We start from the raw sequence: 27,553 nt of genomic DNA, 5'->3' as shown, positions 1-27,553 counted from the left end.
AGGAATCGTTGTTAGATTATAATCTTTAGTAACTCTAAATGTAAGGAATTGATTTAGAGTAGCTTAAGAGAATTCAATAAGATTGATTAATAGAATCATATTTATATGACATTAGAGATCAATTGAGCTGAATAGATAAAATTCAATCTTAATAGTCTCTCTTGTTATTTTTTTAATTTTATTTACACTGTTTAATTTTAATCAATTTATAAATATCAAGATGTTCATATATAATGTGTATAGTTCTTTTCTTTAACTTTAAATAAGATATTAAAACCTACAATTATCTTACAAGTTTGTGTCGTTCCACGACTCTTATTTTATCTTTACTATTGCCATATATAAAAACTTGCTTAACACTTAATTAAAAACATTTGATGAACAAAATCATACATAATTTAAATTAAGGGAAAGAAGACAAATGTAATTAAATGCAAGAATTGTTCTGAGTGGAACAGGCCGAAAATTGATTTTGATTCCACCTTTTTTTCTTCTTTTTTCATCATCAAATTTGATGAGTTGGGATGCTGACATATATATATTCTCATTTTTTTTTTTTACCGAAATGGGCCACACCTTGTTGACAAAAAATACATGTTTTTATTTTTTTAATAATTACTATTTTTACCATTCTTTTTGGTTATTTGTAGTATTTTTTTTGTTATTTTTAACATTTTCTTTACAGTATATTAAATTCATTTCAAAAATTAAATTCTAAAATTTATTTGTAAATTATTTTAAAATTAAATTTCTAAAAACATATTAAACATACTTTAAAAATTAAAATTTAAAAGAATAAAAAAATAATATAACTTAAAAAAAATGTTGCAAAAATTAATCTCTTTATATGTTTGATAAAATAAAAAATGCTTACTTATATTAGTATTAATGCTCACAATGTATTAAAATTTTAAATGAAGAAATTGTTTTATCAATGATAACACATTGATGATTTTATAGAACAACTCCCTATTGTAAGAAAGCTCAGAAACCTTAAATATCAGGTACAAATAATTAATAAACTGAACATATTACAAGGAAGATGATTATGTTGTATAAACTCATGCATATAGATCCTGAATCGAAACAAAAATAGGTAACTGGATCCACCGAAATATAATAAATGCACACAATCGATGCTTCTTCATTTCTTGGACATAGCTCAATCCACACTAACCTAATAAAATAAGTGAGCTACGTGTAGGTTACTACGATGCCATAGCCATGCATTTGGTCACTGAAGACTGACTATATTGCATACGTGTAATCCATCTTCTCTGACGTGTCTCTCGGCCTTAGTGACCTTTCTTCATCGGTCATTTTCTAGCCTTGCTAGCTAAGCATAAACATGCATCACAAAACAAATTTTGCTCTTCTAAAATCAATAAGTGCTTAAAGTAAAAGAGTGAAAATAAAAATTTAAATTCAAATTACTCGTATCTTCCTTTTAAAAGAATTAAATCCTCCAAACAATTATTTGTAGCCACTAAATAAAATGTGCATGCAGACATACTTTAAGGGAATAAATAAATAAAATATTTAAATTAAGCGCATGAATTACACTTATCTATATATATTTTATAAATAATTTTTTAATTTGTACATAAGAACACATAAAATAAATTTTTATTAAAAATTATAATATCTAATAATATTAATACATTAAATTACATTAAATTCTATAACTTTTATTAAAGATTATTTATATAATTTTTTTTATGTCGTACAATATTGCACATTAATTTATTTTATAAAAAGAAAAAATTTATCAAATGAAACCTTAATTCTGTTAACAAAGTATGTAAACAGGCTGAACATCATTGACTCAATCATTATTAAATAAGTGTAATTAAAAAAAATCCACTAACCTCGCCATAAAATAATAGTATCCTTATTGCATATAAATGTGGGAGAAAGAAGAGGAGATGCCTTTGATATAATATCTCCTACTTATGTAGTTATAAACAACAGTATAGTTAGAAATTAAAATGAATTTTCAAGTCAAGACCACACTATAATTACAATAAGATAAAGATAGGGTATGCGGAGAATATGGTGGGAGAGGGACTCTCCTGAGTGCCTCATATTTTGAGCTGGTTCATTAATATTAACTAAGGTTAATTCCAAATATGAAGTAACAACATGTATAAGAACAATTTCATATAATTGTTTGGATCATTATTGGAAGCATGAAGCCAGTCTGAAAGCTTATGAGGTGTAAGAAATCAAGAATTGATAGCCATGCATGCTGAAGAATGTCATCAATTTAGCAACTCGACTTCAATGACGTGTCCTTCTATCATCCTTCTCTCATTGCTATAAATAGTCACGCCTTAGGTTCTTCACTTCACCAAGTCTTTCAGTGGTGTTTGTGTTCCCTCAGTGTAATATTATCTTCAATATGGCTAAGCTCATTATCCTCTCTCTTTCACTTTGCTTGCTACTCTTGGCTAGTTCTTGCTTAGGTAGCTTTGAGAGGTTCAACGAGTGCCAGCTGGATAATATCAATGCATTGAAACCTGATAATCGCGTTGAGACTGAGGGTGGAGTGATTGAGACTTGGAACTCCAAACATCCTGAGCTACGTTGCGTTGGTGTTTCTTTTGCCAAACGCATTCTCTTTCCCAATGGCCTTCACTTGGCGTCTTACTCGCCTTATCCCCAGATGATGATGATCATTCAGGGTAATCATTTCACTTCATTTATACAATATTTCCTTTCTCTTCGTATGGTATAACTTATTCATCATGAATTCACTTGTATAAGATTTGGATATATAATATCTTATTATATTAAAATATGATACTATACAATTTCGTATTAATAGATCAATTCTATTATCAACAGCTAATTAAAAATAGAGATATTTTGATTATACAATAACTTATATATCTCTTTTCGTCACATCACCTATATATTTTATGTAATAGATATATTTTTATTAAAATATTTGTCAAACTAATAAAACTTTGTTTTTTTTAAGATGCGATTGATTTGTGATACACATTGGTGTATAATACAGGGAAGGGAGCAGTGGGATTTGCATTTCCTGGATGTGGTGAGACATTTGAGGAGCCGCAAGCAGAATCTAAAGGAAGTCCACATTCACAACAACCACAGGATAGCCACCAGAAGATCCGTCATTTCAAGGAAGGTGACATAGTGTTGATTCCTACTGGAGTTCCTTACTGGACCTATAACTATGGCGATGAACCACTTGTTGCCATTAGTCTTCTTGACACCTCCAACTCACAAAACCAGCTTGATCAATCACCCAGAGTATGTCTACTTTAATTTACTAATCACTTCTCATTTCTTTTAGGGAAAGAAAATATTATTCTCATTTTGTCTATATATTCACACTGCCTCCCACTTTTTGAGGTATAGAAAAATGCTCACTTAAATATTACAAGCATGTTTGATTGAAATCATTTATCTCATGTTCCCTTTAGAATTTATTAAAGTGTTGAATCATTTGACAAGTAAAGAAAAATCTAGTCATAATATAACAATTAATAATATTTCATTAAAAAATAATCATATCTTACACTTTTTTTTACTTTTTTTTTTATAAAAAAAAAAATCTTGTTTTACACCTTTTATTATTATTATTATTATTATTTTCATTTAAAGATGTAAGAATAACATTAATCTTCTACCAACCATAAATATGGATTTGTATAGGTATTTTACATTGCTGGGAAGCCAGAGATAGAGCACCCAGAGACCCTAAAACAACAGTATCAGAGGCAAGGGAAACAGCAAGAGGAAGAAGAAGAAGAAGGTGGCAGCATACTGAGTGGCTTCAGCAAACACTTAATAGCACAAGCACTCAACACTGACGAGGATACAGCAGAACAACTTCAATCTCCCACTGACGAAATCAAGCAAATAGTCAAAGTTAAGGAAGGCCTCAGCATTATCAGTCCCAAATGGCAGCAACAACAGGAGGGAGAAGAGGAGGAGGAAGAAGAGGAGGAAGGAGAAGAAGGGGAAGAAGAAGAACAGAAACAACAACAAGAGAAAAAACAGAAACACCAACAGCGAGGCAGAAAAGAGAAAAAAGAAGAGAAAAAAGAGAAAGAAAAGCAAGGACAGAAGGAGCAAGAACACAAGGAGAGTAAACATGAGGAGGAGGAAGAGGAGATAGAGGAAGAAGAAGAGCCAGGACATCACAAGACAAGAGAATGGAGGAAGAGGCAAACACATCCCAAACAAGAAGAAGGAGAAACACAAGAGGAAGTAGAAGAAGTAGAAAAAGAAGAATGGGACTTAAAACCCAAAGGAAAGGGACATGGAAATGGGATAGACGAAACATGGTGCACATTGAAGCTTCATGAGAACATTGCAAGCCCTTCACGCGCTGACTTCTATAACCCTAAAGCTGGTCGCATTAGCACTATCAACAGCCTCACACTTCCTTCCCTTCGCTTCTTTGGACTCAGCGCCCAATATGTTGTCCTCTACAAGGTACCTAATACTTATGTTAACTACAAAACATACACATGCACTCTATATAAATATTTTTCACATCTGCATTCAATTAGTATTAGAGTCCCATTTCATTGATACAAGTCCATATAAGTTAAATGATATTTTAACTATAAATAATTGATTTAAATGTGTTTCTCTATATTTTTAGGAATGTTTTAGTTTCAATTAAAAAATGAAATAGGGTCTAATTATTAAAAACAAAATTTTGAAAAAACATATATTTAACATGCATGAGAGTAATGTATATACTTACATGTGCATACAGAATGGTATATATGCACCACATTGGACCCTCAATGCGAACGGTGTGATGTACGTGACAAGAGGGAGAGGAAATGTGAGAGTGGTGAATTGCCAAGGAAACTCAGTGTTCAACGGCGAGCTAAAGAGGGGACAGTTGCTGGTGGTGCCACAGAACTTTGTGGTGGCGGAAGAAGCAAGTGATGAAGGGTTTGAGTTCGTAGTATTCAAAACAAACGACAATGCTGTCACAACCCACTTCAAGGAGGCGTTAAGGGCATTACCCGCTGAGGTTGTTGCCAATTCTTTTGGCCTCCGTCAAAGTCAAGTCAGCGAACTCAAGTACAATGGAAACTGGGGCCCTTTGGTCAACCCACCTTCTCAGCATAATCGCAACTTTGTTCACATCGCATAAATAATCATTATCGTATAAATTAAGGTGGCTATCTTATAATAATATATATAATAATAAATTTTGTATTCCGGCACCGTAGTAGTAATAAGTATGTATGGCCTTGTATGCCATCCGAGCCTCCTTAACTATTTTAATATTATATATATATACATATATGTATGATATATGTATGAGTGGCGATGTAATGCAGAGTTTCCCAAATAATGGGCGTGCTGTTTTTGTACCTTTGATGATTTGCCTTAATAAAATAAGACTCTCGAAGTTTTGTCTTTAATTTGTTCTATTTTTTTGTGGGTGGATTTTTCCCTAAGTTTAATTAAGTGATGTTAAGTGTTTACGAGGCAATGTTTGATCTCCATTACATAGTGTTGTCTACTGAACTTAGTATTGTATACTGAACATAAAATAACCATTTTGAATCACTGTGAATACTTTTTCTCTAGTTGCAAGTAAAGAAAAAACTACAGGAAGTTACTCAAAACTTTTTTCACTTAAACTAATATAAACAGACATCTTTTTCTACAAGTTTTTTTTTTTTTTTTTTTGCCACTTCACTCTTATTTTTAAAAATTATTTAGTTGATTTTATTTTTCCGATTTTGTTATCAATCTTTTGAGCCGTTGAAAATACAAACACAAAATATAACTTCTTTTCCAAGAAAAATCTTCCCTTTTAGTTACTTAAATTCAATCCTAAATAATTTGATGACAAAATCATATTTTTAAATGTTTTTTAAGCTGACTTCACTTTGTTTCTCTGCATGCTCGCGATCTCATCAGTCAAACACCCCCCACAAGGCACAAAGTATGTCAAGGGTATTATTTATCAAATTCTGTCAATCATCAAAACATATACATCATTTTGTTCTGCACATTTATGGAAAGACCTATATTACATCCAAGCCAAAGGGTGTGACACGCCCCACAGCAATGCAATTAAATACAAACTGCTATATTAAGATTTAACTTAAGTAATCTGAACCATCATAAGTAATGCACCTATCTCTCAGAATCAATAAAGGCCTACTAGAGCCAATATATGATTAGTTTGAACACTACAACGCAAAGCGGCTCCCAGTTCCATCCAGAAAACGATCTGTATGCCACCCTTTGCTCTGTAATTCTTTTAAAAACACAGGAAAGACCTCATTCATTTTCTCATAGGCCTTTACCAGTGCACTGGTACTGATCTCAGGAGAGGACTTTTTAATTTGTACAGCATATGCAGCAACTAACCACCCTTTCAAAGCATCTTCACCAATAGCATCATGCTCCAATACCATGTCAATGCATCCATTTTCACCATTTAAAAGAAACTTCTCCCCGGGGAGTACTTGTTTTAGTTCAACAAACCTTGAAGGCTTAATAACCTTGTGCAAAGCCCTACCCACTCTTACATTTCCAGCATCTTTTACGAGTCGCTGGGGAAATAGCAAATCTTCTTGATATCTTAGATCAGCAGGACTTGATACATTTCCTGTCTGGTTTGAACTCAATTAACAGTCAAACAGCATTTCAGTTTTTCAAATACAGAAAGGAAACCAAGAGAGAATTCATTTACAAAAATAGTTGAGATCACACCTTGAGAAAATCAGCCACAATCATTGCAGTTCTTTGTGGATTTAAGGTATTGATAGGAGTTGCTCTCATTTCTTCAGAAACGCAGTATATGTGTATAATAGAAAGTAGCGGCCCCACAATCAACTAACATGAAATGTTTCGTAATTCATCAGTTTGGATTCATAAATACAATGCATATTTATGTCCCAAGAAGATAAAATAGCAAAAAGACTACTTGATTTCATGTTTTTGAATAATGCTTCTAACTTCAATTTCATGTTTTTGATAATGCTTCTAACTGGAAATAACCAATATGCATGCCTAAGCCCTTGTGCGGGAATTTTTATATATAATCTGGTCACCGGAACATAATTTTTGACAGTATGTTGCTCAAAGTTTGGGTGTATACCTTTCCTTGCATTGATGTACATATAGTAGACGCTAATTGAATTCCAACTCCAATCCCAACAACATTAAAGAGAGTTGAAATAGCCTCCCCTTTGGCAAATAGATCACTTAGATTTCCTTCTTTAGCAAATGAAGAATATATAGGTAATCTTGTAGCTCTTGCTGCCACAACTGCCATTCCCTGTTGACTCCAAAATAATGGAATTTATACCAAAAATGGAATAGTTTAAGGAACATATTCTTTCACAAGAATAAGAAAAGTTCTCTATCATGACATACATAGGCACAATGAAAATGAACAATTAGCATTATATTAACTTTCTATGACAACAGAAGCTACCGTGTAAAATTAATTTTAAAAACAATAAAAAATTACACCTTGGCAAAATTTCCTAGGCCTGCCATTTGAAGAAAGAGCTGTGGGCATAAGGGAGAAAACACTTCCAAACCAGTGCCTAAATCATAGAGCACATCAGCTGCAAGATGGAAGGTTGATCACAGTCATACACCATAGAATGTAACAAATAAGGCTAATATAGGGGGAAAAATGAAAAGTTTTAGCTTAAATGCAAACCTAAAATTCTCCAACGTTTAGGCTCTGAATCCATTCTTGCACCCAAATTACTACATATTAGCTTCCCTACATGTTCCATACCATCCTTTAAAATCTGAATATCAGCAAGAGAAACAAATTATGTATTAAATGCATGCCAGCATAACTAGTTTGAGAAATTGCAAATTGCAAAGTAGTATTAAATTACCCAACTAACAGCTGTTGCTTGTGCAGGAGTAGGCCGCAAGCCTGCCGCAAATAGCAGTGACTGCAGAAGTATAAGCATACAGACCAACAACACTAACAGAACTGGACCAGAAAATGAAGTAAACATGCAATCATTACTGGTAGACAATCCATGTTTAAATTGGTATCAGCGTGATACTGAGTGTGCAGAGACCAAAAACACTGTACGATACAGAAGTATAACTCTCTCCAGGTGAATATTCAAGAGACCTGACCTCTACCCTTTCTCTTTCTGTAAAAATTGAACCCCCTCACCCTCCATAACCAGCTCTATCTGTATAATAACCAAGTGGTCACTTCTATTATTCTGTTATTTTATTAACAACTTAGGACTCTAATTGTCTACACACTGCAAAGATTAGAATATAAAATTATAATTGTACATTCTAATTCTTTGAAGAATCAAAACATAGAAATTGTGATTCTAAACCATATTCAATTATAACAGAATTGGAATTAAAATTACAATTTTGAACTACAATTTCAATTTCATGCATCAAATGAGCCCTGAAAACAATCAAAACCAAAATGCACCAAGTTTCTATAACATGAAAGGAATAAATAAAGATTTTGAAAAACAGTTTAGTGTTAGTGGGTAGGAAAGCAGTTACATGACTTGCTGAGATTTTCAGGTTACTAGAAGAAGACCTGAGTTGATAGCACAGATAGCGCCGCACTGGCAATGTGTTGCAGTGCTCGAAACTGTGTGTATCTGAGGTAGCCTTCATTCACACTGTAAAACAAACACTAAAATTCACACTAGGTTCTCAAATAGATAACTATGGCATATAACATATTCAAGAAAAGACCAAACAACCTATATGGATATCCTGAGGGGAAAAATTTATTGAGGAAAGACTCAACTATCTTGTGGTATAATGGTCTGGAATCACCAACTAGCTTTACCTACAGAGAAAACCAACCAAGACTTGGACAAGTTAAGCCTCGTTAGTTACGGTTGTAAGCCTCATTATCTATATACTTTTAATTAAATACCAGTAAAAAAGTATGTAATTAATTATTAAAAAATTAGTTAAAATTGCGTTATTAAAGATAATTAGATTGTTTATCAATTTCTTAAGCAAGTAACACCCACGCTTTAGCTCCTTAATTTAAAAAAGAAATATCAGAGACTTTGAGAAAGTTTCAATCTTCTCAATCTTGGAACCAATTTATCTCTCCCACCCAATAACAAGATAGATTAAAATATTGCTTATTTGAGTATTTTGGAAAGATAATTCACCAAAAAAACAGAGATAGAGAGAGAGAGAGAGAGAGATACGGAAAGTTGGGAATTGGGTTCAAACTGGAAGCGGCGACAAACAGAGACAGAGGTTTCGAACCATAACAGGGGTGGACCTTCACCTTCTTTCTCTGTTTTTCTCTTCCAAATTTTAAGCTTCTCCTAGTTTTGCAAAACAAAAAACGAAGTTAGAAACCAAAACAAACAAAAGAAGAAGAACCCGAAAGATGATAGAGTAGATACCATGAAATCCATTAAGAGAATCTGAATTTGGAGAGAAAAGATAAGGACTTTCGCGTGTGATATGTTGATCAGTGTCACTTAAAACTTCAAAAATCTAAACTGGAACACCATGGATGAAAACGATTAGACACATGGTATTCTTACAAAAATATTTCTGTTTCATTTTATGCAAAAATATTCTTAATTTTCAATGTGTAATTTTTTTATTCGTCTATCTAAGATGTTTTTAAGGATATACGTTAAAAAATAAAAAATAATATTTTTTATTAAAAATTATAGTTTTTAATTTTATTGATGCCTTAAATTTTGTAATAGTCGATTATTTTTAATAAAATTCATTAAATTTTTATTGCATGCCATTAGACATATCTTAAAAAATTATTTAATAAAATAAATCATGATATATATATTTTTGACAATTGTATAAAGTATTATAGTTTTTTTTTTTTAAATATCACATACCAGAGGTTATTGTAACCCATTACTGAGTGTGCTTTTACTTTTTAAGAAAAATATTTAAAAAATTAAAAAATTTAATGAGTGTAGGTATCAATTGTATTCGAGATATTAACTAAGAATATCAAATTATATTCTGCAAACCCTTCATCCATTGTAACTAGTTGTTATATATATTCCTCATCCTTCTTTGAAACTGTCGCCAACTTCAATCAATTGAAATAGAAGCTTCAACAATTGACAGGGAAAAGGGTTTGACTTTAGACCATTTTTTCTTCTTTGGCTTTGGAAACAAAAGAACAGAGGTAGATTTTTTATTATTATTGTCAAGGATATGATCATAAATTTTAAAGCTTTTTAAAGCTGCCTCCCTTTTTGTCAAATTTAGGACAAATTTATTTTAATATTGTAATTTAAAAAATAATTTATTAGTGTGTAAATAATTTCATATTATTTTATTTTTTTGAGATTTTTGTGCTATGTGGACTCATTTTTCGCCATAACAATTGGTGAAAGTAATTTATTTTTAAATTTTATTTATTTATTTTGCCATAAAATGTATGAAATAAATAAGATAACACAATGTGTTAAATAAAGAGTAATTTTGCAACTTGATTGGCAAAATAATCACCAAGTTTTGCCGCAATCAAAGCACAATTAATTGGATAGTAACATATGACTATAACCAACCCTTGTTTTGTCATTAGAATCACGAAAGTCAATAAAATTAAAAATAATTCATAAAAATGAATTCAAAATAGACGGCTGGAAAGATTTTGATATATGTGGCAACATCCCAAATGATTCGCGCTGCTATTGGCAAAAGTGTATTTCGCTCTATCGTTAGCAAAATTATTCAAATTTTGACACGTGGCCAGCCAAACAGTAACCTTGTCCAACTTTCTTCCTCTTCTCCTCTCTTTCCATTTTCATTTCTCCTTCTTCGTTCTTCCATCGTACATGGTTATTCTTTCTAAAATTTGTCTAAAATTCTGTTTTGATTTGCATTGTGAAGGGTCAAAATTTTTACGAGTTTAAGAGGTATAGACATGTAATATGCATATTTTTATATTTTTTAATTTGATTTGTTAATTGAATAATCTGATAAATGGCAACAATTAATATTTTAATATTTTTTAATTGTATGCAGATGATTCAGTGGAGGTGAGTGAGAAAATAATTTAGCTGAAGGTTTATTAAGGTTAGTAAAAAAGAATTTAAATTTTAAATATTTTTTCATTTATTTGTATATAGATTAATATGTTTTTAGAAAAAATAAATTGTGATATAGTTGATTAAAATGTAAAATTATAATTAATTGTTAAAAAGATAGGTTAAATTAAAATTTATAAAATTTGTTTGCATAAATTGTTATATATATTTGTAAAAATATAGAATAATAGAAAATTAGTTAAATAAAATAATTTATACTTAGTTTTATTGTAATAAATAATTTTTACACAAAATTTTAAAATTATAAATCTTGAAATGCAGTAATAATGTAAAATAATTAAGATATAATCATAATTTGTATGAATTATATATATGTATAAAATTTCTATGTAAATAATTATATTTTTTACTTAAAAAAATGTAACATTATTTATATAATTATAAACTATATGTAATTTATGTAGATTTAAATTAGAAATATGAAAAAAAATATTTTATTTTATTTTATGTTGGTAATTAGAGTTTTGTATTTAAATAACGTAACATTATTTATATAAATTTTATTAAATACATTTTAATATGAAAAAAATTACAATAATTAAAAATTTATATATCTTTAGTAATATATATGAAAATATAAATAAGAATTTATTTATTTAAAATAAAATTGATACTACATAAATTATAATTTGTATAGAATATAAGTTAGTAATTTAGTTATTCATTTTGTAAAAAAAAGTATAGTTATGATTTAATTGATGAAATTATACCTGATTTTTGCATTTATAATATATTACAATGAATATATATTTATGTCATTACAATATGATAATGATTTGTTAGTAAATTTGTTTAACTATTATAAAATATGTATTATTAATATGTTAGTAAAATATACATTATTATTATTATTATTATTATTAAATGAAATTATCTTACTAATATTTTTTGTTGTTGCATAGATGACATCATCTTCATGGCAAAGTAGGGATGTTAATCCTGGGCAAGAAGATTCATCACTTCTTTGGTTTCAGAGTATTCATATTTCTGAACATATTTGAGATGGACGTGATCACCCGATATTGAAAGTCAGAAAGACCAAAATATTCCTGGTGAATTAGAGAGTGTTCCAAAAAAAATTATTCCACATCCAGAGTTAGCAGGTTTTATTGGAGTGACTAACTTGTCTCAACTTTCCGTAGATGTGGGATTGATTACTGCATTAGTAAAGAGGTGGAGGCTCGAGATGCACACCTTCCACATGCCCCTGGAGAGTGTACTATTAACCTTCAGGATGTTGCTATTCTCTTAGGATTACACATAGATGAGAGACCTGTTATAACACCCACTGGAGGTGACTGGGCATAGATTGTTGAAGACAGCCTAGGTATCAGACCAAGATCAGATGCTTTTATAGGGAGTTTCTTGAAGATGAGATGGTTGGACGAGCACTTCACTCATAATGCCATGCATAATTAGACTCCACTGCAGATTACTCGATTTGCTAGGACATATATATTGAGACTTATTGGAGGGTTCATGCTTCCTGATCACTCTAGTAGTAGGGTATCTGTGAGGTACTTGCCTTTGATTGAAAATTTTAAGTTGACCGGTCAATATAGTTAGAGTTCTGCAATTTTAGGTTATTTGTATCGAGAGCTATGCATGACCACCAATATTGATCGTGTTGCTATTGGAGGACTTGCTGCATTGATTGTGGCATGGGCATGGGATAGATTTCCCTAGATAGCACCTACCAATCCTTCCTATACACGTCTCTATCTTCCCTACAGTGTTAAGTAAGTTGTTATTATTATTGTTTTTCTACGCATTTGTGGTCAAAATTACTTTTATAATGTTATTTGTTTGACTTCATGTTTTTATGGTCAAAATTACTTACAGATGGTTATCCCACGGTATAAGAAAGGGAAAGAAAAATGTCCAATACTACAGATATATTTTTTATCGTTTAGCACGTGATGAGGTATTATAGCCAACTTTTATACTGAGTTACTTATTTAAATAACATGTATTAAATAGCGTATATTACACTAATTAATTTTGATTTTTTTATTAATCATATTTTTATGTCATCATACAGATTGTGTGGGTGTCATACAATATGGAACTCATCAATATATTATCACCTATTTGTAGAGACAGTATGGACTTATAGAGGGCAGTGGTGCTACTTATATGTTTTCAGGTATGTGAGTGGCATCAACCTGATAGAGTAATGCGTTCGTTTAGTATGGTTCAGCACATACCAAAGGCTCCTTACCAGCCTGACCAACTACATGACCTTACCCTTAGAGGAAAGATTGGAGAAGATTGGTCAGCCAAGTTCAGTGTTATATTAGAAATTTGGGAGAGTAGATGACTTTGGGTGATGACTAATAAGCCTCAGTATGGTTTACTGAGCTCAAATTCAAAGTACATGCGATGGCATGTTAGTCACACTCATCGTTGGATGACCAGGGATGCAGCTTTATCAACTTTGTCAGTATGTTGATAGAGTATTATATACTTTGTTCACTATTAATATTTTTTTATATACAAAATTACCGTAATGGTTACATTTTTATATTTTTTAGGTGATGTGATGGAGAGATTGCATTACTTAAGCACTGATGGATAGGATTGCTTTACTTTTAATGAATTAAAGGACTTGCCTGAGACTCTCCTATCACTGAAGAAGGAGCAAGATCGCGTATTAGAGCTTGTTTCATCTTCATATCCTCCAGACAAAGTGGTAATCTCATCGACCTAGACTTACACATAGATCAGCCGCATTAATGAAGAGAAGGAAGAGGTTTGGCACGTTGACGAAGATAAGTGCAGGCAGTAGAGTGGGCTATCCCGGCTATGCCAGAGCGACTTGATGGTATCTTTCCTGTACCATCACAGTTCCCTTTTCAGCCATCTCATTTTATTATTGTCCCAACCTGTTTCCATTCAGCACAGGGTATCCATCATCCATCACAACCCCCATCTTCACCATTTACAGGATCAGAAGATTACAGCTCACGACCTAATTTCTTTTGGACACCTCCTCATGAGCACCATTCCCTTTTGACTCCAAGTCTATAGAATCAGGTATTGATCTTAATACCGAGTTTGGTACGGTTGCTGATTTAGGAGAGGTTCGTTGGAACCCTTATCAAGGAGCTTGAGATAGACAGAGGCAATGCATCTTGACTCTAGAGGATCATGATCATCAGGCACATAGGGGGCAGCAATGACATGTTTATATGTAGTATTATTTTAGATCACATATTATGCTTTCGTGGCCTATATGCCGCCCCGACTTATTAATTAGTCTTAGCCTTTACTTGATATAGCATTTATGCTTTCATTATAATAATTAATGACAATTAGGATAAATAATAATCTCATTTAACAAATACATAAATTATGTATTTAACAAAAAAAATATATAAACACTAACTTATATGATATGGTTAACCAATATTGTTTTGTTGAGGACAATGACGTTGATTATGACCTACTTCGTTACATTTGGAACACCTTTGTCTAGTTTATGACTCAACCTAGTCCATTTCATTCCTAATACGAGTTGACTTTGGTTGGCCATTACCTCTTACTTTGTCAACATCAGGTACTAACTTCCATTCATTATTTGTAAGGATGTTGCATTCATTTCCAAGAGGAAACCACTATAGGGAGTATGCATTTACAACATATTGCATTGAATAAATTGGGTCCACATATTGCCACAAATTGATACTGACAACTATACAGACCGCTATCACATGTGAACAAGAAAATTGATAAGCTTAAAATCGTCCACATTCACAGAATCTCCTATCCAATATAATTGTCCATTTGTGTCTACCCCTTTGTGTTATTGGATTAAAAGCTTCTTCAACCTCAAAACTTTTTCTCTGTATATCATACCAACGAACTTGGTGTGATGAAACTTCTTGTTGATTTTTTTGAATTTGTAATATCACTTTATGACAGAACATGCTTCCATTGTGAAGGTCAGAGATGGCCTCTTCTCCATGCTTCACAAAATATTCAACCAATCGCCCATAGGTAGCTTTAACTAGTGCATTTATAGGCAGGTTTCTAGCACTTTTCAACACCTTATTTACTGATTTTGAAAGATTTGTAATCATGTGTCAATAACGTCGTCCTTCGTCATCATAAGATAATGCTCATTTCTCTTTTGATATGCAATCAATTCACCTTTGTATATCTTCAGATTCATTGCAAAATCTAGTAAACTTGTGCTGAAATATGACCTTTGATGGTGTATAACCTACATATACAACATTCAAAACATTAAAAGATGTATTAACAGATTCAATGGCTATCTAATACTTTAACAATAATCTAGATAAACAATACATACCCAATTTGATGAACTCTTTCTTCAATGCTATATTTTTAAACTGGTGACTAAAGTTGCTGACAATATGATGAATGCAATATACATGATACGTATTTGGAGGTTGCCACCCAATGTGTGGATTTGACACAGTCCCTTTTATACTTCAATGTCTAACTGATATCAAACAAATTCCTGATCTATCGGTAACATGCAAACAAATCAATGTCAAAAATCATTCTCATGCTGACAAGGTTTCTCCATCAACAATTGCAAAAGCTATTGGAAAGACACAATTGTTTCCATCTTGAGTTGTTGCAATGAGCAATATATAACAATACTTACTATATAAGAACGTCCTATCCACTTGTAATATAGGTTTGTAGAATTTAAAAGCCTCGTGACATTGTTGGAATGACCAGAATAACCGTTCAAATACTCTACACCTGTTATTCACTTGATGACTAACCACATACTCTTTTGTTTCAATTTTATAAACAGATCCAAGAGAATGTAATTGCATGTATTCTAACTAACGAGGCAAGGTAGCGTATGATTCATTCCAATCACCAAATACTTTAACAATGACTTTTTGCTTTGTCTTCCAAGCTTTTTTTATATGAAATTTTGTATCCAAACTGAACACATATTCGCTCTTGTATTAATGAAATATGTACGGACGATTCTTTGTTCACCATTCCTACATAAAATAAATTTTCTCAAGTTAATAAGAATGTCATTGTAAAAATAAAAAAATAAAAAATATTTGTCCTACCAAGAATATATGAACAAATTAAATTAGAATTTAATTTTTAATGATCTTAAAAAATTCTCATATTGACACATGTATGTGAATCACCCCACCTAATAATTTTTCACTTGTTTGAATTCTTCAACAATGAAGCCCTCACTCTCCATAGACAACCAGAGGTATGGTTTAAGCATTTAAAATACAAACATATTAGTTTAAACTCAGCCACAAAATAACTTTGATGAATCTTTATTGCGTAATGTTTTAATGCATTTTTCACATCTTCTTTACTGTCAAATAATAGGCTAACAAATAAAAGATCTCCTTCAACCCATGAATTGACTTCTTAAAGATGTTCTTCATTCACTTCTTGATTAGGATATTCCCAATTAATATACTTATACTTTGGAGTAACATTCCAAAAAAGAATTACAATATCTTTTGCATTATATTTAGCGTGAATATATAAATAAATAACTACAAAAAACAAAATTTTTATAATTATTCCACATTACCTCCTACATTTTCAATTGGTTGTATAACTGTCTAACAAAATTTCTGCTTCATCATCTCTATCAGTGTAACTCTCATAATCTGAGTGTTCATTATCTTCATCAACATCATTCCTAACTCCTTTATTGCAACAAATTTATCAGTTTTAATTTAGTCAATTACATATATTACTTAAAAGATATTATAACGTAAATAATTTTATCTTTATTATAATCACGACTCACAAGAGTCCTATCATTTTGCTGTGAAAGTGATAACTTTAAATTTATCACCTGTAAAGGCACTGATGAACTTCCACCAACAGCAATATCTACATATAACTGAATAATATTTCTACCAGATTATTTTTGAAATACACTTATCATGCAATCAATATCTTTATCATCACATATATCTAAAGCTGTATACTGTCTAATATTTTTATTAATGAAAAATTAAAAAATAAATTTAGAAATAACTTAATTATAGTTAAGATTAAGTTTCAGATGAATTTTTCTTTTCAATGTTTCATAACTTATTTCTTGTTTTATCTGAATTACTTTATTTCCTTCAAAACTTACTCCTTCATTTCCTTCATAGATTCTACCATTCCAATATATAATAATAACAATTTCACTCATCCCGCATTTTTACAAATAAACTTTATTTAATATTTAAATTTTAGAATAATTAACATAAATAAAATAAACAATACTCCTTAATTAATTTAACAATTTATTTAATTAAAAATAACTAAATTTATATATTAAAAATTGAATAATAAAATTATTAAATTAAACATACCTGATTTTCTTCTAATTTGCTCTTCTTTGATAAAAATGAGAGAAGGGTGGGTTATATATAATGTTCAAATTTCTCCATATAATTTGCAAATATTTTAGTAATTGTAGCCAATAAATTTCGCAGGTTGGATAGCGATTTCTGTAATAATTTTGCCACTAAAATTGCAAATTTAAACAACATGTTGACACATGTCGGACTCTCATTTGTTTCACCAATCTCGTGCAAAATTTATTTAAAAATAAATTAAAAAAAATATTTTTGCCATCAAATATGCGAAATTCTTCTAGACGTTACATGTGTCACATTCTTATTAATTTCACAACTTTCTTGACAAAATTCAATTAACAATAATAAAATGTATATATATATTTGCCAGACGAAATGGCAAAACTTATGGCCACATGACCCAAAAAAACCTAGAGTTGAAAATTATTTGAGATTACCAATAAAGTCATAAATTGTTTTTAAATTATAATATTAAAATAAATTTCCCCAAATTTAGACATTTAAATCTTTAAATAATTTTTTTATAAAATTCTTATATATATATATATATATTAAATTTTACACAATTTAAATATTTATAAATATATTATCTAAAATTTATTATTTATTTATATTTTAAAAATATAATACATATTAAAATAAAATAATAAAATAAAGTATTAATTAATTTTATTTTTATATAAAATTTTATATAGTTAATTTTTTTATTAAAATATTTCAAATTAACAAGTGGATTGAACATTTGTACATTTTATAAAAATTATAAAGTAATATAAATATTTAAATTTAACATTTGATATCAATAAATGTTAATTATATTTATATTTATTAAAATATTAAAATTTAATAAATATAAATTTAGCCCAACAACCATAAAAAAGATAAATAATCTTATTTAATGTATTAGTAACTAAAAAATGTTGTGAAACTGAAATGTTAAAATTTATTGCATAAAGAGAAATGTTAATAATACTCTTTTTAATATATTTTTAATTATTGAATAAAAATTATGAAAATAATATAAAATTTACATACTTTTAAATTATTTTTTCTTATATTTTTATTTTTTTTAATAAATCTTAATTAATAATTAAAAATATATTTAAAAGTGTATTTTTAGCATTTATTATAAAATTATTTGTAATATTTAATGACCGTGAAGTAGTAGTCATGATAAGACATGTAGATAAATAAAATGTTATATATATATATATATATATATATATATATAAAATATTATATCTACATTTTATAATAATATGTTAATTATTTTTTTATGTATTATTTTTCGTGTATAGAAAGTAATATTAGCCATTTCATTGTTAGAGATTAAAAATTCAAGTGGAGTAACTCTTCAGAGGAATATGAAAGCAATCATTCTTCTAGCATGTCTAATGTTCCTAATCTTATAGGTTTTCAAACATGTAGAGAGATTAATAATAGACCTTGCCTATATGATAATAATTCATGATAAAATTATTAAGTTAAAAGTTTGTTTTAATGTTTTATATTTTATTGGAAGTTAATATTTCAATTTAAAATTTTTATAATATTTATTTCTTTTATATTATATTTAAAAAAACTTCAATAAATACTTAATATTAAATTCTAAAAACGTATAAATTATATTTTAGTTGACTAAATTACTAATAATAAAAATAGGTGAAGACTCAATAAATATAAAAATAAAGATTAAATATTTTATTCAACAAAAATAAAAATAAATTATCTAATGTACCTAAAATCATTCTCGTTGTCATCTTAACTTCACCGCACACCGGTCGTTCATGCCCGTTCGGATCGAATCGCCACGTCTTTATCTACATCGATTCATACGACATCGTTTTTACACTTTTATGCCAATGGCTGACTTGGCGTAACATGATTGGTTTTAGTTAGCCCTGGGAGTTTCGAAGAAATCGAGCCAAACTCAGACTGAACCCTAGAAGGCGAAAATTGGGGATTTAGGGTTTTCGTTTTTCATATTCCTCAAGTATTTCGTTCTCTCGAAAATGGAATCGGAAGGTAATAATCATTTTTTACGTTACTCTCCGACTGAATTGAATTTAATTTGATTTTTTGGGGTTATAACACAATATCCTGTTTTAGGGCAAAAGGGTAATGTGAACCCGTCAGCAATGTTGGCTTCCCTGCTTAGTAGGAGAGCAAAGCTTCACGAGGAGCTTCGGAGCATTGAAAAGCAGGTAAAATTTCTACTTTGGCTTCTGGGGTTCCTTTGGTTTCTTCGAAAGGAGCGGAAACTGACTCTGAAAATACAAGGTTACAATTTGTTTTTGGGGTTCCCAAAAAGATTTGATTTTTCTTATGAATTATTAATTTAATTTTTAGAAAACTTGTGCTGTTTGTTTGGTTGGTTGATTCAATTCCGTGTGCAATGGGATAATTGGGCAAATTATAATTTAACCTAAGTTTTGGGCACTTTACTTGCTCAGTAATCTAATGTTCATGTACCATCTCTTGACTGGTGTTTGTCAGTTTGTCCTCTTTCATCTGCTTGATTTTAAATTATATGTAACTGAGTTTTCTTGTTGAATTGGGCATGCAGTGACGCACTTCTGGTGCAACAATATCTATGATGCTCAAATACCATTCCCATTCTTAAATTGATCTACTTGAAAAAAAAAAAGTGAAGTTAAGCACCTGAAAAGAAACATTCTGCATGATTTCTAGCAAGTAGTATCTGACATTTTGCCCTTAGCACAGGTATATGATATGGAGACAAGTTATTTACAGGATCCTGGACAATGTGGCAATGTATTAAAAGGATTTGAAGGGTTCCTATCTTCATCCAAGAACACTGCCCTGTGTGAATTTCTTCTCTCTGGATTTCTTTCTTTCATTTTTCTGAAACACAATTTTTTTCCTATCTTGACTTCTGATTATCAAACAACCACTTCTTTCAGTTCTTGTAGTTTCCAGAGTTCATTTAATTTATGCTGAAAAGAAATGGCATCCATATGTTCTGTCAAAAGCTGTTATGTACTTGATCTTTAACCATATTTATCAGGCATCTATTTGGATCTTAAATTGATTCATTGATTGTTGGATTTTGGAAGACTAACTCATGAGTTTGGTTACTTATATTGATTGCTGAAATTCTGCACAAAGTGATACCTTGTTGGGACTTGGCTAGATGCATTAGTATTTGAATCATGCTTATTTTAGATGATGAAATAGAATAGTTTGAAATGTTGAGAAGACAGGGAAGTTACATGGAGTGCATTATGTGTTTCTATGCTTTTATATGTCAGTGTCAGAGATGACGTAATGTATGAGCATGCATGTCTTATGTGTTTTAAGTGAGAAGTACATTTAATCATAGTTTGGCTTCAAGTTGATGCATGTATGACGTTGTTGAATCAAATTTCTTCATGGCAGGTTGAAGCGGTCTAGAAAGTTTCAGCCTGAAGATCGGCTCTTTTCATTATCATCAGTGACCTCACCGGCGGTATGTTTCTGCTATTCAGTGATATTCTGCCAACTAGGAGTAGGTGAAAGAATGTGCACTAATGAACGCTAAGTACTTTTTCTGTGTAAGAATAGGAAGAAGAGAACTTCTTTCACTTCATCTCATGTTCATTTTTTTCGTCCTTGTAATAGAAAATAATCATAGTACTTTTGTCTGATATAGAGTTTTGATACTGTTTAGCAATTAGCATGTTAATCATTCGGGAAAATAAGAGTTCTTATTGGTTGGAAGCATCAGTTTCCAAAATTTCAGAGTTAAGTATACATAATAATTCTGTACTATCTTGATTTACTTCTGCCAACTGTAATGGCAGAGCTCAGTTAGGAAGTTTGGCTAAGAATGCCTGATCTAATGGTACCATTTTGATCAATTTGGAGCAGAAAACATATTTCAGAGGCATATTTTATGGAAATGTAGAAATAGCCAAAATTGGAATTTCATGATAGCCTCAGTTGTATGATTGTACTGTATTTGGCGTTTTATACAAGTGGTACTCGAAACCTTTGTTAGTTTGCTATACATGGATCTAGAAGTCTTTTTCCCATTGGAAGAAGAGACATTAGAGCAGGTATTATGCTTATTAAGTTATTACCATATTAGAGCAGTAAATATTTGAAAATTTCAAAATTCAAGCATTAAAATATAAACATTGATTAAGAAATAAGAACATTTTTTGTGACAGATAGGATCCATAGAAGTTTCAAGCTGGCAAAACATAGATTTCTATTCTCTCCAACTGTGGATCCTTTAGCCGGCTCAATCCTTCCATCCTCTTGACACCCTTTTCAGTTTCCATAAAATAAATCATCTTTTTATGTTTTCTTTCATCCAATTCTATTTATTCATGGTCCATTTATTTAGTCTTGGCATCTTTTCACAAATTGGTTATTTCTGATTTGAAACATGCATTTTCTTTGTCTGTTTACTATAGGCAGAAGAGCTTGCAGCTGGACGAGATGGTGAGTTCATATAAGTGACCATTTCAATAACTTTATTGGCATGAATTTAGTTGTTTATTCATGGTATTTCTGTTTATCTTAGATGGTAGGTCAGATTATGGTCCTGCTCGTTCAAAAGGTGGAGGAATTTATGCTAATGGACAGTAAGCACTCAACTAATGTATCTGTGCTTCATTATTCTTGAATTAATTAACAGCTTAGTTAACACAAACTGTTCCATAAATCTGTCCCATAGGGGTAAACCAAAGAAAGGTAGAGGTGGGTCAAGAGATGCGAAGAGAATAAGGGTTTCAAGTGAACAAGATTTTGATTATGAAGATGATCCTGACCTGACCTTGTGATTAAAAATGCTGGTCCAACTTTCTGATAAACTATGTGCAATGTAAAAAGCCTGGAAAAACCTACTTTCGTACTGAATGGATAGGCACTTGGTGCTTTGCGGATCCTCATTCAATGTATATATTGTCCCAATAGTTGTGGATTTTTCACTTCTTGCGTGAACAAGGCCTACTTACTCATGTTTTATGAAAGGCATGAGGGACCTGTTGTATTGCAAAGCAGCCGGGATATGGCAAATGCTTCTTTGCACATGTTTTTGTTGATTGTTTTGTTAAACTTGTTCTTTATAGTATGATTTGTTAGTGTGATTGTAATTGTAATGTTGTACATAACTAAGAAATATGAAGTCAACTAACTTGTCTAGAAATTTATAGTTTCTGGTATGAATCCATAGCACTGCAGCCTAGCGAAGAAAAGTCTTTTACCCTCAGAAAATAGAGATGTCTGTTTTCATCTTGCATGTTTCAATTTACTTTGCCAAGTTAATGATAGAAAGTTGAAACCATATTTGAAGATGATTGGATCTTGAGACTGCATTGGGTTCAATTTTGATGACCCGGACAAGGGATTGATTACCATCCCATTTAATTGATTCGGTATTTGTGAGTTTGATTTAACTTATTTTTGTCTGCTTTCTGAGTGAATTTTTATATATAAAAAAAGCTATTACTTCTACAAAATTAACCTCAACCAAACATGCTACTCTGGTGGTCTTTTTTCACAGTAACATTACAATCCTGACTTCGTCATCTCTACTACCTTATCACTGCTCAAGTTTAATCGGTACATAGTTGTTTGATAGTTTTGAAATATATACATATACATACGTAAATGCATGATACACAAACATTATTTTTAGTAAAATATTATCATTTTGCAATGGTGATTTGAAATTATTTAGTTTGTTTATTTCTTTCGAAATTTTAATATTTGGAGTTGGATCCATCATTAAATAAAAAAAGGACTGGTATTTACACCTCCCCCTAGTGGTGAATTACAGGTTGTCGTTTTTTCCTGTCGGCCGCATGTAACATACTACACTCGTAATTATTCGAATCTGCATTTTTATTTGCATTGGGTTGAAAGTGTACAACACGTGGCATGCGATGCACAATGTCAATGGAACCAACAAGTACATCACAATCTGAACAACCACTGTGCTATATTTGGAGAAAAACATCATTACCCGTTCTTCTAAACAAATTCCTAACCCCCCAACAACAGCAAAGACAATTGGTGTATTTCAACACAAATTAAATTATTTAATACCATCGCCTATATATTGCTGCAGAATTGGAGGAATCATTATTCACACATTATTCACACATCAAATACTTACAGATTATTTATACACAATTTTTCTCTATTATATTATTTATTTTATGTCACATTCATTTTAAAATAAAATTTAAGTGTAATGTTTATAAGTCCTTTTAATGTTATAATTAATATTAAAATTTTATCTCAATATTTTATACTGAATTTTAATTTCAACTTTTATTTTATAAATTATTAAAAGAAACTTTTAATTTTAATAAAAAAAAACACTAAATGCATAGTTAATACTTCATTTAAGTTCTATCATTATTTATTTTTTTTTATCTTTTCTTTTGTAATTTTTTTTTTTTTTTGGTATAAATGTGACTGATACTGAGAAATGGGAACATATTATAGATGCTAACAGAATAACAAAAAAGAATAGTGAAATAGTAGAGAAATTAAGGGAGGGGATGTGACTTAGAAGAAAGAGGTGAAGGATATTGAATGGGGCGAAAAGGGCGCCAAAAAGGAGGGGTATATGCTGATGGAATATTTGGGGGAACTACGACTCTGTTGTGTTGCATTGCCTATAAATCATCAACTACTTCATTTACACTTTCACGTACACATCCATTTCTTCTCTTTCTTTTCTCTCTCCAAATTCATCACAACTTCTCTAGCACTTGCAGGTCAGCTTCATAATCATCTATCATTTCATTCTCATCCCAATCCCATGCATGCATTTCTTTTTGTGACCATCATCTTTTCCCTTTTTCATGACATCTGAAAAAACCAACATGCACGAATCATTTCTAGACGTAACATGCATGACTTAGATATGCACATCTTAGAATAGATTTAATGTTATCATTTCCACAAGAAAACTTAAAACATAGATATATATTTATATGACCATCAATTCTGTTTGCATATGTATGTTTTGTTCTAGTGGGGCAGAGGGGACTTTGCTCGTATTGAGTGTTGCATAGACTTTAATCACTTTATGTTATAGAAAGATTCAAATTTAGTTAAAGTTAATTTTTAACCCTTAAGATTATTTTTAAGATGTGAACGTATTTTTATTATAACAATATGTTTTCCATCAAAATGAGGAGAATTATTTTGTGAATGATAAAACAAATAAGCCTGAGTCTGTAGGACTCAGTTGTAAAATGACTTGAACGCGCTGTTCAAATCAGAATCCCGTTTCCGATGGCCCCGCAAGCCAGTTTGCGAAGAGTGAACTGAAATCTGGTTCTCTTTTTCGTTTATGAAAAATAACATTAAAAACGGCACCGTTTTTTGTGACTTTTTAATGTTTCGGATAAGCACACCGTGGTTGGTGGTTTTTACTTTCTAGTTACCAAGGCTAGGCTAAATTGTCACATCCTAAAAAGTACTATTAAGACGCTTAACATTTTTTTTTAAAAAAATAGTAGAAGATAGATTTCTAATTCTGTACAAGATATATCAAGTATATTTTCGTAATTTGTTAATCATTTTTTTTTTTTCAAAATATTTGTCGAGTAACTTTTATTAGCTTACTGATCATGTCTTTTCCTGATGGTGATAGTATTAGGCTTGATGGTTGATTGATCAGTAGGAGAATAATTAGTTTTAAACGTGGTTATGATGACTTGTGAATTTGTTCAGTATTCCTATCTTGAGCACCATATATTTAATATGTTATTTGTATGATATACTTGAAGTTATTTTTCATCATGGTTCTTATAATTTGGTATAATTTATGATTCACTAACAAAAATTAGCTCTGATGATTTATAATATGAATTGCGATTGTAGCTGAATCTTGTTGTTTGTATGCCTTATCTTTCTTATGGTCGTAATTGGATTAGAAGTTTACAGAAATAGATAATCTCACGGCTTGACTCAGTTATTATGGAGTTGTAGTGCTGGTATTGATAGGTTTTGCAATCTCCATAGTCATGATATGGTTGGTAGTCACCAATCAAGAAATTATTAACCTGAAATTGCATAATTGTGGCATGTTATTGCTCTTGATTTAAGACAAGTTTAACGTAATAATCTGTATGCATCTATTTTGCAGAGAAGTGAAGCATTTGGGAAAGAGAAAGTTCAAGAGAAGGAAAGTTTAGTTTTGATGGGGAAGGAGCAAATTCAGGTGCTAAATGCACTGGATGTGGCAAAAACACAATGGTATCATTTCACAGCAATCATAATTGCTGGAATGGGCTTTTTCACTGATGCCTATGATCTTTTCTGCATATCACTTGTGACAAAGCTACTTGGGCGCATATATTACCATGTTGATGGTGCACCAAAGCCTGGTACATTGCCTCCCAATGTGTCGGCTGCTGTGAATGGTGTAGCTTTCGTTGGAACACTTTCTGGGCAACTCTTCTTTGGCTGGCTCGGTGACAATTTGGGCCGAAAAAAAGTCTATGGCGTGACCCTCATGTTAATGGTAATATGTTCCATTGCTTCAGGTCTTTCTTTTGGACATAATGCAAAGACTGTGATGGCAACTCTTTGCTTTTTCCGGTTCTGGCTTGGTTTTGGGATTGGTGGAGACTACCCACTTTCTGCTACTATAATGTCTGAGTATTCTAATAAGAAGACTCGTGGTGCTTTTATCGCTGCAGTTTTTGCCATGCAGGGTTTTGGAATATTGGCTGGAGGTGTATTTGCCATTTTAATTTCATCTGCATTCAAGGCCAGGTTTGATGCTCCAGCATATGAGGTTGATGCATTCGGTTCAACTGTTCCACAAGCGGACTATGTTTGGAGAATAATTCTAATGGTGGGAGCACTTCCAGCTGCATTAACTTACTACTGGAGAATGAAGATGCCAGAAACTGCTCGTTACACTGCCCTGGTTGCTAAGAATATGGAACAAGCTGCAGCAGATATGTCTAAGGTTATGCAGGTGGAGATTCAAGCTGAACCAAAAAAGGAAGATAAGGCACAAGGTAAATCATATGGATTGTTCTCCAAGCAGTTCTTGAGTCACCATGGACTGCATCTACTTGGAACAACAACCACTTGGTTCTTGCTTGATATTGCATTTTACAGTCAGAATCTCTTCCAAAAGGATATCTTTAGTGCAGTTGGTTGGATTCCTGCTGCAAAAACGATGAACGCTCTTGAGGAGATTTATAGAATTGCAAGGGCTCAAACTCTTATTGCTCTTTGTAGTACAGTTCCTGGCTACTGGTTTACTGTGGCCTTCATTGACAGGATCGGAAGATTTACTATCCAATTGATGGGGTTCTTCTTTATGACTGTCTTTATGTTTGCTCTTGCCATTCCTTATGATCACTGGACTCATAAGGAGAATCGGATAGGATTTGTAGTCTTTTATTCTCTGACATTCTTCTTTGCAAACTTTGGGCCTAATGCTACCACGTTTGTGGTGCCAGCAGAGATTTTCCCAGCTAGATTCCGATCTACTTGCCATGGAATATCATCTGCATCTGGGAAGCTAGGGGCTATAGTTGGTGCATTTGGCTTCTTGTATTTGGCACAGAACCAGGACAAGAGCAAAACAGATGCAGGGTACCCTGCAGGCATTGGTGTGAGGAATTCGCTGCTTGTGTTAGGTGCGGTCAACATTTTAGGCTTCTTCTTTACTTTCTTGGTGCCTGAGGGAAAGGGTAAATCTTTGGAGGAGATTTCAGGTGAAAATGAAGAGGAAGTTGAGACCAAGGTATAGTCGTTGGGTCACAAAAGTCAAATGCTGAAAGGTAGCATTAGAATAATGTCATTGCCATATGTCTTTAGGTTATGACCATGTACTAGAACTAGAATAAAGTTGTGCCTTTGATCTGGCTAGGGAATTGTTACCAAACATTTCCCTTCCCGTATGCTTTATCTGTTTGGTTTAGTTTTATTGTGTTGTAATAGGGAACCTCAAGTACTCTTTGTTCTATGAATATTAGAAAATAGACGTTTGAATGTGTATTGTGTAGTTTTTCTTGTTCTTCGGTCTACTAAAATCATATCCTTGAAAACAAGAATTCTCTTTTGTGGGTAACAGGTCCCCTACCTTCATGAATCCAACAAGAGCCATTGAGAATTCAAGAAAAA

At 31.4% G+C, this 27,553-nt stretch overlaps 4 protein-coding genes across 11 annotated transcripts; 3 read left to right on the top strand and 1 right to left on the bottom strand.

The window, feature by feature from the left end:
* Positions 1-2,401: 2,401 nt before the first annotated feature.
* LOC113872556 (glycinin G4-like) lies at positions 2,402-5,149 on the top strand. The gene is given in 6 exon segments (XM_027510192.1): positions 2,402-2,684; positions 3,023-3,279; positions 3,685-4,120; positions 4,153-4,252; positions 4,254-4,470; positions 4,760-5,149. Coding segments are annotated over 6 exon segments (1,683 nt in total).
* A 797-nt stretch (positions 5,150-5,946) lies between these two features.
* Positions 5,947-9,537, bottom strand: LOC113872230 (protein root UVB sensitive 2, chloroplastic-like). Of its 7 annotated transcripts, none has more exons than XM_027509617.1 (10): positions 9,402-9,537; positions 9,198-9,320; positions 8,733-8,821; positions 8,564-8,648; positions 7,878-7,937; positions 7,691-7,784; positions 7,495-7,592; positions 7,118-7,297; positions 6,730-6,852; positions 5,947-6,629 (listed from the first exon to the last, which is right to left on the bottom strand). In XM_027509617.1, exons 1-10 carry the CDS (start codon positions 9,411-9,413, stop codon positions 6,204-6,206), a joined length of 1,290 nt encoding a protein of 429 aa, XP_027365418.1. In that variant the 5' UTR covers positions 9,414-9,537; the 3' UTR covers positions 5,947-6,203. The 7 variants fall into 7 exon arrangements, with proteins under 7 accessions (XP_027365418.1, XP_027365419.1, XP_027365423.1 ...); XM_027509618.1 differs by having other exon boundaries at positions 5,967-6,629; positions 9,223-9,320; positions 9,402-9,473; XM_027509622.1 differs by having other exon boundaries at positions 5,967-6,629; positions 9,259-9,320; positions 9,402-9,472.
* Positions 9,538-19,288: 9,751 nt separating this feature from the next.
* On the top strand, positions 19,289-22,702 carry LOC113872583 (chromatin modification-related protein MEAF6). 2 transcript variants are annotated; one of them, XM_027510247.1, is made up of 7 exons: positions 19,289-19,462; positions 19,547-19,641; positions 20,162-20,262; positions 20,837-20,906; positions 21,859-21,886; positions 21,969-22,029; positions 22,122-22,702. In XM_027510247.1, the coding sequence occupies exons 1-7, from the start codon at positions 19,450-19,452 to the stop codon at positions 22,225-22,227; spliced, it is 474 nt and encodes a 157-aa protein (XP_027366048.1). In that variant the 5' UTR covers positions 19,289-19,449; the 3' UTR covers positions 22,228-22,702. The 2 variants fall into 2 exon arrangements, with proteins under 2 accessions (XP_027366048.1, XP_027366049.1); XM_027510248.1 differs by having other exon boundaries at positions 19,302-19,462; positions 19,555-19,641.
* A 1,163-nt stretch (positions 22,703-23,865) lies between these two features.
* LOC113872038 (inorganic phosphate transporter 1-4-like) lies at positions 23,866-27,179 on the top strand. The gene has a single exon (XM_027509220.1). The coding sequence runs from the start codon at positions 25,608-25,610 to the stop codon at positions 27,177-27,179; it is 1,572 nt and encodes a 523-aa protein (XP_027365021.1). The 5' UTR covers positions 23,866-25,607.
* The last annotated feature ends 374 nt before the right edge of the window (positions 27,180-27,553 follow it).

The sequence above is a fragment of the Abrus precatorius genome, unplaced genomic scaffold, assembly GCF_003935025.1.
Source record: "Abrus precatorius isolate BTA unplaced genomic scaffold, Abrus_2018 Scaffold7, whole genome shotgun sequence".
Lineage (NCBI taxonomy): Eukaryota > Viridiplantae > Streptophyta > Magnoliopsida > Fabales > Fabaceae > Abrus > Abrus precatorius.
The sequence above is the reverse complement of the archived record's forward strand: the minus strand, read 5'-3'. Positions and strand labels throughout refer to the sequence as shown.

Coding starts and splice junctions, on each gene's coding strand:
- LOC113872230 (XM_027509617.1), bottom strand. Junction 8,649..8,732: donor CCCTCAGGATATCCATATAG/GTTGTTTGGTCT, acceptor TTTGTTTTACAG/TGTGAATGAAGGCTACCTCA. Junction 7,593..7,690: donor TAAACGTTGGAGAATTTTAG/GTTTGCATTTAA, acceptor TCCATCTTGCAG/CTGATGTGCTCTATGATTTA.
- LOC113872583 (XM_027510247.1), top strand. Junction 20,263..20,836: donor TCATCCAAGAACACTGCCCT/GTGTGAATTTCT, acceptor TCTTCATGGCAG/GTTGAAGCGGTCTAGAAAGT. Junction 20,907..21,858: donor CATCAGTGACCTCACCGGCG/GTATGTTTCTGC, acceptor TGTTTACTATAG/GCAGAAGAGCTTGCAGCTGG.
- LOC113872038 (XM_027509220.1), top strand. CDS start 25,608: ATGGGGAAGGAGCAAATTCAGGTGCTAAATGCACTGGATGTGGCAAAA.